The 13,158-nt window shown below is 33.4% G+C and overlaps 1 protein-coding gene across 2 annotated transcripts in view; it reads left to right on the top strand.

The window, feature by feature from the left end:
* Positions 1 to 13,158, top strand: part of LOC149555184 (protein MICRORCHIDIA 2-like) — a 46,641-nt gene that overhangs the window by 19,320 nt on the left and 14,163 nt on the right. For both annotated transcript variants that reach the window (XM_089829246.1, XM_089829247.1), the window contains exons 13-15: positions 514 to 606; positions 868 to 919; positions 1,100 to 1,211. In XM_089829246.1, coding sequence (XP_089685372.1) covers positions 514 to 606; positions 868 to 919; positions 1,100 to 1,211 — 257 coding nt within the window. The remainder of the gene's footprint in view (positions 1 to 513; positions 607 to 867; positions 920 to 1,099; positions 1,212 to 13,158) is intronic.

Below are 13,158 nucleotides of genomic sequence, written 5' to 3'. Positions count from 1 at the left end.
TTTTATTAATTTTTAAGATTTTACAAACCTGGTTCAGTGGGTGCACCAGTAGGAAATAACTGGGCAAAGAAAACCTCTGGTCTTGCCAATAACTTAAAAGAATAACAGTTCAGTATTACACGACCTTACAGTCACCCATTTAGAATATTATGGGATGATGATAATAATATAATCATTTTTACTTATTACAAATAAAGGAGATACATCAGATGATCTTTTCTTCAACCCTTTCTCCTGCTTTAGTGACAATAAGGAACCTTCTGGGATTCTGCCTGATTTTAAGAGTGTAACCCCTGCACCTGCACATTACTCAATGACATCTTCCGGTGTCATTTTATGTTTGTACTCTTCCACATGATTGGAAGAAAAATATTCCATTTATGGCTGCACTTTTATTCTAGTGGTTCTGTCAGCCAGAGTTGTTCTGGGAATTTATGTGGTGGATTTTTATAATAATTATATATATTGATGAGCATGGAGATCTGAATGATGTATCTGTTTTAATTGATGCAGGTAGTTGTTGAAACAACCATAGGATTTACAAAAGAAGCTCCCTTTGTTAATGTTCATGGTTTCAATGTTTATCACAAGAATCGACTTATCATGGTTAGTAAAGGGAACCTTTGGTTTAAAATAAACAACATGCATGTTCCATAAAATGTTGAGGATAATTTTATAAGAACTATATCTTTTCTATTTTATGATACAATATTTCTTCATTGTTTCTATTTGTTGGAAGTACCCTGTATTTGTTTCCACTATAAAATGCTTGTTGAATCTGCATTTACTTTAGTATTAGTTATTAAGCGTTGCTGTCTAGATTCATTGGGATTTACTATTCGTTTATGTTAATGCTTTCTTACACAGCCCTTTTGGAAGGTTTGGCAAGATAATAGCAGTAGAGGAAGAGGTGTCGTAGGTATGTATTCAAACCCTATTCAAGACACTGCCAACGCAATGCTAGTGGACCAAGGTCTGTTGGTACACTGTTTCATAATGAAAGGACACACCATTGACAGAAGATTGTGCTAAAATTGATTAGTTTGGTAATATGATTGTATCTTTTTCTGCATATTGTAATTTTTAATATGTATAACAGGTGTTCTTGAGGCAAGCTTCATTGAACCTGCACATGATAAACAAGACTTTGAAAGAACTGCAATCTTTCTTCGGTTAGAAGCAAAACTCAAGCAGATGACTCTTGATTATTGGTATGTGTCATGTGTGTAGCTCTTAATTATTTTTAAAATTATGGGCCTTAAAGTGTTTCTCCAACATAGTAATTAACTAATGCATTTACATTTTACATGTGAATAGTTTATTTGTTATCATTTACATTTTACATGTGAATAGTTTATTTGTTATTATTTGTATGTTATGAATTTATCTTTGTCATCTTTTTGCAACTTGATGGTTTGGTTCTCTATTCTTATATGTTTTAGTTTGGATTTTGGAGTTAGCTTTTGAGAAAATGTTGCCTTATAAAATTTGGTGGTACATAACATGTTATTATATATTTAAGTTTTTCAAATGTCACTTGGCTCTCTTTCTTTGATTTCGTCGAGTACCATTGGCTTTCCCATTGTTATATCTCTTTCTTGTACATCAATTATCCAACTATATTTCTGGTCAATACGACTCTCTGTCTCTCTCTATGCACACACATATCTATAACATTGTTATTCCTCTTATATAGATTTTGAAGTTTTCCATTCAATTACTTTTGTTTTGGGTCAATATGACCTCTCTAGTATTTTCTAATCAGCATGCATCTTTTCTGTACAACTCTCTTGTGTGTCATGTGTGTGTATACACACATTCACAAAGTGAGTTAAGGGTTCAATAAGGGTCCTCTCCTGTATAAAACTTTAGTGCAATGGGGGGATTCCAGAGACAACAAACCTGGAAAATGTCTTAAAACCATCTCAAACATTAAATTAGGAACAAACACACCTGTCTACAGCTAATTTCGATTTATACAAAAAAAGTCTCATGGAGAAATTTGGTGACCTTCTCATCCAAAGGAACCTGTGCCAAAACCAACAACAGAATACCCTTGTGGTAAATGAGCAAGTCAAGAGGACCAGATATGCTGCAGTGTTTTTTGTGACAGACACTGCCAGCTCAAGGAATGTTTTCCTTTTGGCTTGAAAAACACCATCTTTGAACATCACTGTCAGTGTTGAAGCTTGAAACTCGGGCATCCATCCCCCAAATAACTCATAGTCATACAAATATTTTGCCAATTCTTGACGGTATCTGGCCAGCTGTGCTCCCTTCTTAGTAAAGGTTTATCTCTGGACAAAGATTTTCAACCTCAAACCATATGCTCACTCTCTGAGACTGGATGGCCTTCAAACCTCCACAGCCTATCATAAATAAAGTAAATGAAAAGTTTTCCTCTCCAGAAAGAATGCAACTTAAAACCCATTCCTTTGTTCCCTCATTCAGTGACTTGGCTCTGAATGTGTTATTGAAATCCTCTCTGATCACCACGTCACTGTGGATTTCACCAATGTTGATCAGACCACTGAATGATTCTTAGCATAGCAACATCTAGGATAACAATTTTTCTAATCAGCAATATGACCTGCCTCCGCAATAGTATAACTTTTCGGATGAATTTCCATTCTGCATGCTGGAGGATAACAGCAGATGCAGCTGTTCTAAAAAGGCAAACCTACAAAATCACACTAAAATCAAGCTAGCCTCTGATTGCATGAATTGCAATTAATGAGCAAGTAGTACTATGTAAGCTGCTCCAACATAAGGATCAAAACAGTGATTGAAATATCTGAAGCTGAAAGGTTAGGAGAGAGTGGAAATTGGAAGCAACTATCAGAGAGCAAGAAGATCTGCTGGGAGGGCAGTTAAATGATTATTCCAGTCATCTGGAACTGAATTAAGTCGCAGAGGGAATTTAGTTTATAATTTATTCCTGCACTTGCCAGACAATCCACCACCCAGTTGCATTCCCTGAAATTGTGAACAAAGGCAATATCATTAATTTTCTTCTCCAGTATTGTTGAGCTCCCAGCCTTTCAAGAGCTGTTAGAAAAATCTGCAATAATGTCCAAAGAAGAAGAAGTCTTTTCAAGATCTTCCAACACAAGCTCCACTTATGCTACATTGTTTGTCCTCAAACCAATAAAAGAAAGATCTGGACCACAGGAAGAGGCCTGAAGGAGGGTGAGCCACAGCCACTAAGAAGCTAAGCCACTCTAGCAGCACAGGTCTATAGAAGAAGCTAAATGTTTAATATGCTTGTTGTCTTGCACATTTACAGGGAACGACTTCTATATTTTTAAATTCCATCTTGTAGGTAAATAACAGGCAGTATCATAGCTACTTAAGTCCATAGTTATCCAAATCTGTATACCAAAGAGTCATTTCTTGGCTACCATCATTATCTTTGGTGCCTTGGTAGCTACCATAAGAACTTAAAGATTTTATCAGTTGGTGGTGTTAGTGAGTATTGAACAATATATACTAGCCACTTGTCACATGTAGATTGTGTGAAGACCTGAAATGCCAAATATACGTTTAATCAAAAGGGTGCAAGATACTTCTGCATTGATCAACCAAAAAGAATTCCAAAACATTGCATATTAGATCTCCTATCAAGCATTAACAGCCCTGAGTCATGCATGGTCTTCACAGCTGCTTGTTTCTTTCCATAGATATTATTTGTTTGTTGTTACTAAAGTTTGATGCTCTTGTTTCTGGATTTGATTATGTAAGAATTTTTTAGCATTGATGTTTCGAATCACGCTCTCTGATTCATCATCAGGATACAAGAGAGCAACAGGAAGGAAAAGATAATAGGAAGCAGAAAGCAAACCTAGGAAACAATAAAAAGAGAAATGAAGGAAGGAGAGAGGAGGGAGTTAGCGCATAGAACAAAGGTTGATCAAGGAAGACCAAAGAACAAAGAAGTAAAGAAATAAAAATAAATATAAAACCAAAAAATAAGACACCCACATCCCAATAAAATACCACACATATCACAGCAACTTAAAAATAATCACAATGAAAATACAAGATTAATCACATACACCCATGCACATAGACACAAGCAGGCAAGCACAAACGATATAAAATCAAGCACCCTGCAAAACCAAATAAAATTAAAATTATTATACAAAAAAAGCATAAATACTCAAATAAAATAACATAAAATAGAGAAAAAAACGCAAATTGTAACTTATTAGAAATAATGTCAAATAAAAAATGCAAAAAAAAAACAATAACAACCAATACATACAAAACTAAGAGCAAGTAAATGAAAAAATATAAATAAGCACAAATACATCAAAGTCACATGCACAAAAAAACAGAGAAATCATAAAAGTGCATAAACAAACAAGAAACATACAGACAAACATAAAAAAACAACCTGCCGGCAAGGACCAAAATATAACAAAAGACCCCAAATTAATGACTGAAAACATATTATGAAAAATAAGATTTAAGACATTTGCAAAATTTTTAAAAATAGAATAACTAGAACCAAAACTACAAAATATATAAAATGATGCAAATAAAAAAAGCAAACAAATAATTAAGGAAAAAAAAACCAAAATAAACAAGAATAAAAAAAAACTAAAACAAAAATAAGTGCTAATCAATAAGAAAATCCAAATATATAAATATTAAACGTATAAATACAAAAATGAACAGTAAAGCAAATAAAAAATACACAGTAAATAACTATACAAGCAAATAACACAACACACACACATATAGTAGTTATAGTATTTATATACGTCTCTCTCTCTCTCTATATATATATATATACACACACACACACACACACAACCAAAGGTATCTAATATAAGTGTGTGTGTATATATAAGTACACAAGGTAAAAAAAACTCTAAATTATATACATATATGCGTTATACATGCATATGTACATAGTTATATGTGTATAGTTATGAAATATATATATATATATAGTCTAAAAGAAGGTATCTAATATATAAATATATAAAACTAAAAGTGTAAATAAATATATAAAAGTACACTAGGTAAAAACAGATCAAAGTTATACATCTATAATTGCATGTGTGTGTGTCTATATATATATATATATATATATAAGTTATGTATGTGTATGTATATACACATACAAATTCTATGAATATGGAAACATGTGTGTAGATAGGCATTTATATTTTTATATATACACACAATACAAAAGAAAACATATCAACACTGACCTAAAAAGACAAAAATATAAAAACAAACTTAAGACCCCAAAAGGACAAGGCGCAACCCAATGACCACACCAAAATTAAGGAGAAATATATAAAAATGATGCAAATAAAAAAAAGCAAACAAATAATTAAGAAAAAAAAACCAAAATAAATAAGAAAAAAAAAAAAACTAAAACAAAAATAAGTGCTAATCAATAAGAAAATCCAAATATATAAATATTAAATGTATAAATACAAAAATGAACACTAAAGCAAATAAAAAACAAATAAAAAATATACAGTAAATAACTACACAAGCAAATAAAACACCACACACACACACACATATAAGAGTTATAGTATTTATATATGGTTCTCTCTCTCTCTATATATATATATACAACCAAAGGTATCTAATATAAGTATCTAATATAAGTGTGTGTATATATAAGTACACAAGGTAAAAAACTCTAAATTATATACATATATGCATTATACATGCATATGTACATAGTTAAATGCGTATAGTTATGAATTATATATATATATATATATATCTAAAAGAAGGTATCTAATATATAAATATATAAAACTTAAAAAGTGTAAATAAATATATAAAACTACACTAGGTAAAAACAGATCAAAGTTATACATCTAAAATTGCATGTGTGGGTGTGTGTGTATGTATATATATATATATAAAAGTTATGTATTTGTATGTATATACACATACGGATTCTATGAATATGGAAACATGTGTGTGTAGACAGGCATTCATATTTATATATATACACACAATACAAAAGAAAACATATCAACACTGACCTAAAAAGACAAAAATATAAAAACAAACTCAAGACCCCAAAAGGACAAGGTACAACCCAACGACCACACCCAAATTAAGGATGCAACAAAAATGGAGCTCAACACAAGCAAGCACCAAGCCCAAAGGAAACACCACCAAGCGATGGTAGGCACACAGAAGGATATAACTACATTAGACAACTTTCAAATATTTTATAACTACAGGATATAACCACATTACTCAAGTTTGTTTCCAGATTCCAAATTTTGCTTTTATTCAGGCAACTACAACAGACAACTTTCAAATATCCTATACATGTCAAAAGTGGATTGGGACAACTCCTTATACTTGCAAACTTTGCAGGGATGAAGTATGCTATTGCTCCCTTTCATTTCTCCTTGGTCTTAGTCCCAATTCTGTTCTAATAAAATTTTGAGGGAAATTTTGAGTTGTGCCCTTATCATGTCACCACATCTCATTATTCACCTCAAAAGAAACAATAAATACATATCTAGTTATCTAAAAAGATTTAGAAGTACACATCAGAAAGAGATAATAATCAGTTCTAATTCTGCTATGATACAAGAGACTAAGATTTATTCTATTCCAAAAATGCTTTCTATTGAGACTTGTTAGCTCAAAATCATACAATTATTGGGCTATTATTTTTACATTAAATGATGACTGGTTTTAGCTTTTAACACTGTGAATTAAGATATAAAAAATGGTTATAGAAATATATCAGTAGTCAACCTTCCAAGTCATGTTTTAAGGGAAACTAATTACATCATTCATTCTTAATACTGAAAATGGTATATTAGTGGCAGTTGTAAAATTAGTTGATGATAATTTGTTTGATCTTGTGTTCATTAACTATAGAAATTAGTTTTATAATAGAATGAATCTTTATTTGAAAGTGGTGTGTGTGTGTGTGTCTGTGTTTTGACATGAATTTATTTATTTTTGTATCTTGAATGATAAAGCATGGATTGTATTTGAAGAGATTATCATATAGGTTAATGTCTATTATTTTGGTTCACCCTCAGGAGGCCTCCCAATCTTTTTTGATTCTGTTTCGGGTTTCAGGTCTGGTAACTTGTGGGTCTGGATAAGATTTGCCAGAAGATTGTGGGTTCAGTCCCAACCAATCTAGTCAAACCCACGAAAAATTTCATCTCCTCACGTGGCCCGTCAGTGAATTTGCAATCTTTCGGCTTTTTTAAGAAACTCCAAAGAGTGCCATTCAATCCCCTAAACCTAAAATATAACATATAGAACATCCAAACCTGTGGTCTTTTACATACAAACGAAGTGGCAACAGAGAAGGGGAGACAATGAAGTGGGATATCAAGCCAAATCATATTGACGTGGATGCCCCATTGCTCATTTTGGTAGACATGATGTTTGTGATGGCTATAAGCCTCCTAGTGAGAATGAGAGTGCTGATGCCAAGGCTAGTTTTAGTAGCAGAGTTAGTGTTGGTGGTACCATTTGTGGTTTTTCAAATTTACCACAACATAGATCATCTAATATGGATGATCTATGTTGATTCGTTTGACCTATATGGTATTTGATCAATGAAGGCTGATTGTTGGCAGCTCAAAATCTTTTAGCTTTAATATTGTGACATGTGAATTTGACTACTAATTTGGTGTGTTTTGAACTTAATTATTGCTGAAAATATGTGTATTTTTCAAATTTTTACATGTTTTTGTATCAATGAACCTAAAATGAATCTAACCCCAGAAATGTTTTTGACCAAATCCACAAACTGAATCATAAAACCTGAACTTGAGACTGAACCTGTACCGGTGTTGGACAAGACATTTTGTCAAGAAAAGCATTACAATATAGCACTGTTTAAACTTGGAGGCATATCATATAGGAAAGTGGCCAAAAAATGCGTTTTGTCAATAAACTCAAGGCATTATCATACAGGTAAATTGAAAGATGATGGCAAGACCCTGAGACAAAATATCAAAACTTGGTTTTGTTAATTTGAGTTAAATTTTCTTAAGGAAAGGCAATGCTGTTTTTGTAAGAGTTTGATAAAATTTTCTTTGGTGGGTCCAAATGAGCAACTTTTATTAATAATAATAAGTTTGTTTAATTATAAGAGATTTGTTGAGAGGATTAGGATCTAGATGGACCATCCATATCAAGAAGTTACAAAACTTGGACTAGCTATTAGGAAGGACATAGTTTAATGAATTAATGGAATCACACCTCAAAGGAGAGAGGGTAATAGAATTTTAATAACCCTATTGAAGGTCCAAATGAAGACAACTTGGATAGGATTTGGAAGGAGTTATGATAAGGGATCCAATGTCTGAGAAAGAGAGAAGAGGATTAAAATCCAATCAGTGAGGTTGCAGCAATAGCAGAGAAAATGTTTTGGGGAAAAAGTAGGCAAACTAAAAGTATGGGATCTTTGAAAAAATTGAGATTTCAATGGGGTTAAAATTGGATTTAGAAAAACATTGAAAAAGAGATGGACTACTTGTTTTTGAAATTTAAAGGGATGATAAAGTTATTGCTAACAATAAAACAATTCACTCAATGATATGTGAGTAAAAACCTCCAGCCTTCTTGTATGATGTGAGTGGATGATAAAATTTTACATTGCATTCCAAATTATCATCAATATCAAAAGAATGTTTAATTTTAGAGTCTGCTGTATCATAACTGTTCTCGAATAAACCTCGAGACAATACTATTGTGTGTGTGTATATATATATATATATATATATATATATATCTATTATATGTGAGATATATATTTATTTTCACACACACACACAAAACTACTTATTATTATAGTTAACAAATAGACATGGGACATGTCTTCTTGGATTATTCTCAATATATAAATATAAGGGGTCATTGCCTTTGAAAAATACATATCGAATAGGCAATGCCAATACATTTGCAGCGATAACTGAAAATGGTATCAGAGCTGGTTGCAAATGTAGAAGGAAGAGAATATGACGATTAAAGGAGAAACACACAATGAATTACACCTATTCCATTTAATAATCTGATACACATTGGCTGATTCAACTCTGACCATTGTCAGATGTTCATCAGAGATACATCGGATTAGACATCCACTCACCAAGTTCTCTACAACACATTTAATAGAAAACAAGACAATAGAGTAAGCAGGGAGATCATTGCAGCAGCAACCTGAGTAGAACATGGTTCGCACCACAACAAAAATCAAAATAAAAAGTATATACGTGAAGAATGCATATGTGGCCTGCTGCTCTTTATGGATTTGGGCATGATCACCCATTGGCGATACCTCTGTGGGTGATATCTTCAAACCTGCCATGGGGTGTATAGTGAAAGGTACCTAAATTCCTACTTGTCACTGCCAAACATGTACAGGAAAGGCATAAGTGAAAGGTTAAATCCTATGTGTCATCGCTAGGGGGATAAAATAAAGAAAGGATGTTATGTTGAAGGAGAAGAAACGTTGATAGAAAACATATAATATAGGCCAATGCGTAAGGAGGAATAAGAAAATGTGCAGAAATTTGTTTTGGCAGCCCTCTTGTAAGTATTTTGTAGTGATGACAGGTCATCACTGATCGATTCATCATCATAAGTCGAAAGAGCAAACAAGAAGATATGAGACCGAATCCTAGTCATCACCCAAGACTAAGAGCGGCTAAAAGAAACGTGGAGAGCATGGAGACACTTTAAGGACAACAGAATGCTATCTTGCATACAAGGTAGATTGTTGGTATCTAAGCAACGAGAACGGAAAACATATATTAGTAAATAAAAGGGTCAACAGTTCCCTTTGAACGTGGGACTTAAATGAACCTCAATATTGACAAGGGCATTCAATTAATATTCGCATACACATATCATGTGATTGATAAGGACGTGGAGATTGATTTGTATCCACCACTCGCACCCTAACTATAGGTTAGGTGATTGGGCACAAGGAAAGACTGGAGGTGGATTTACATAAAGACCAAATGATACTGGCAAATAAAATGTTACAAGATTCAAGAAGAGTTGGCAGATTAACGGATTTTCGGATGATTCATTGATTAACAGAGGAACAAATGTGTTCCTTATAAAGAATTACAAGGACATTGTTTCTAAAAGAAACAACGTAGACTGAAGACGGAATTAGAAACAAAACTAGAGACAGGATAGGAAACATTCCTATCTGGACTGAAGAAAAAAGAGACGGGATAGGAAACATTCCTATCTAGACTGAAAGACGGACTACAAACAAGTAGTTGACTATTATAGAAAGTATAAGATATTATCTTAATATGGTATAAGATGTTAATCAATGAATCATCCGGAAATCCGTTAATCTGCCAACTCTTCTTGAATCTTGTAACATAAAAGACCTAAGTCATTTCTTTATAAAATCACAATCTTGCTACACGTTGATCGTACTTGCCAAAATCTACCAAAATCCCCTACTTCAAGATATTGTATTTGTGGCAAAATCTACCAACAAGACTATAGCAAGAAATGATGGAAATGAAGTGGAGGATACACTAGTGAAATAATTATTAGAAAAGTCAATAGAAGTCGTGATATTGCCTCAATTGTCATTGAGCAATAGAAAGTGCAAGTTAATACCTTAAAAAGGTGGAGCATGATTAAAAGGTGATGGATGGGTGTTTCAAAACAATGCTTAGTAGGAAAAGGAAGTCTTAATCCTAGATATTAACTAAGGTTAGGTTTTGCCAAAAGAGGCAACCATCCAATGATTAATGTGAACATAGAAAATATGAAGCCTGAGTGCGAACATGAAAGTAACGGAATATGATTGAAACTCACACATGTCAGAAGAATGCTCAAAAAGTCTAAAAAGAGATTCCTAATATCTTTGATGTTAGTGTTTTGGACAAAGAGGCAATCATGTAGTCATTAATGTCAATGAGCAAATAGGAAGTTTGATGAGAACCTTAGAAATCATGGAGTGATTAAAACTTGACATGTCAGAAGAATGCTTAGAACCTCTTAAAATAGTTCCTAGATCTGAATGAAGCCAGGGTCTCGAAGAAAGAGACAACCACACAATTATTAATGCCAGCTATCAATTAAGATGCATGAGTAAGAATCTTAAAATATTTGATTGTAACTTGGATTTTGTTAGAACACTACTCGGAAAATAAGAGTGAAGTCGGAATTGTGAGAGAGGGATTGTGGTCATTGATGTGGGTGGTAAGTGGAATTGCTGAAGCAAATGGATTGGTGTGATACTCCTTCACAGGATGTGGTTGTGAGGCCCGTTGTAGGACTACTGTTTTGACCTTAGGAAGATAAAAAACATAAATCTATAAAGAATGAGATCTCTATCATGAAAATTTATGGTGATCCCTTGCAATGCTACTAGATGCCCTTGTTGGAAATTGAGATGGAGTAACTGAGAGGGGAGGGGTGAATCAGTTACCACAAAAATAAATCCACAGATCCTTAGATGTCTTAAAATATAGTTGTTGCTGATACTCAGTAACCACACAAATAAATGCTGAAACTTGATAGATGTTCTGTTAACTTATTAAGCATTTAAAGTGATTAACATGCATGCATAAAAGAAATAACATGAACACAAGAGAAACCAAATTTAACGTGGAAACCCAATATGGGAAAAACCACCAAGTAACTAGTTACCAATTTTCACTCTTCTGAAGTGAGCCCTGTTAGGAGCCAACCCTGTTAAAGGTTACAAAACACACTGTTAGATGTGACCCTGTTAGAGGATTTAATCACCCTGTTAAGAGTGGCCTTGTCAGAGGTCTTTAGAACAATTCAACTGAATTGTCACCTTGTTAGAGGATTTACAAAAATGGTTGTTAAACCAACTCTGTTAAGAGATTTTGAATTATTGTTACAATGATTAAAAAGCAACAATGAAATGATCTGAAATATATGCAACTTATTTTTGCTGAATACAGATCTCTGTTCTGCTTCACTGGATCCTCACTTATTGAATACAACTTTGCAGTTCCATAAGGATATCTAATCCTTCCTCAACATTCGCTCATTCCATTTACATCCATATATTCGCACTCTTTATGCATCCACACTCTTGCATCTCATGAATTCACAACTTGACCTTTTTTATACACCTTACAGATTGTCAAGTCAGCTCAATTACAAGTTACAACAACTAAAAAAACATTAAATCAGTCGGCTGCAAACATTGCACAAAACAATTAAACTTAATTCTTTAGAACCATAAAATTCTTCGCTGCCTGACCCAGCTCGGTGACCACTGCTCCAGAATGGTTTCCCCAATGTTAACCAAGTGAAGCTCGGTAAACACTGCAAACCTTGCAACTTCTTTCAGAGATCGAGTTAACTCGGTAAACACTAATCTTCCTTCGCTTACCGAGTGAGCTCGGTAAAAACTAACTTTCTCTTCGATGACCGAGTGAACTCGGTAGACATTGACTTTCCCTTTGTTAACCTTGGGAGCTCGGTTAACATTAACTTTCTGCTACAAAATCCTTTGATGCCCGAGTGAGCTCGGTAAGAGCTAACTTTTCTTTGTGCTGTTTAGGAACGTTCGGTTGACATTGTAAATTGCTTTGCTAACCATCTGAGCTCGGTAGACTCTCTCTGATGATTGATATGACATTTGTGTAACATCAAGGACAATACACAATTAACAATTGTATCCAACAATCTCCCTCTTTGGCATTGATGGCAACACAACATGTCAACATAACAATTCTCCTTCTAAGATAGAAAACTCTCCCTCTTACAGTAATCTCCCTTTGTGAAGGAATTACATAGCAAACTCTTTATCTTAAACAAATTTCAGAGAGATATGACAGTAAAACTCTCCCTCTTTGACAACACATGCCAAAGACAACTCAAATGAATTTCAGTGTACCTTTAGTACTGGTTCATATGCAATATTTCCTGATTATGCTGCATCAACTGATAGATCTTCAACCTAGTATGAGTTGATGTATCACTAAAACTTCATTTTAGTGAACTTCAGATAGGGGAGTGACCCCTAACTTATCTCTTAGATACAAGAATGCATCCTTAGGTAATGGTTTTGTGAATATGTCAGCAATTTGTTCCTTTGTATGAACATATTCCAATCTGATCTCTTTATTTTGCACCAATTCTCTGACAAAATGATATTTTATTGCAATGTGC

This window comes from Cupressus sempervirens, chromosome 5, assembly GCF_028749045.1.
Source record: "Cupressus sempervirens isolate cs-2001-9-10 chromosome 5, ASM2874904v1, whole genome shotgun sequence".
Classification (NCBI taxonomy): Eukaryota; Viridiplantae; Streptophyta; class Pinopsida; order Cupressales; family Cupressaceae; genus Cupressus; species Cupressus sempervirens.
This window is presented reverse-complemented; position numbering and strand designations above follow the sequence as displayed.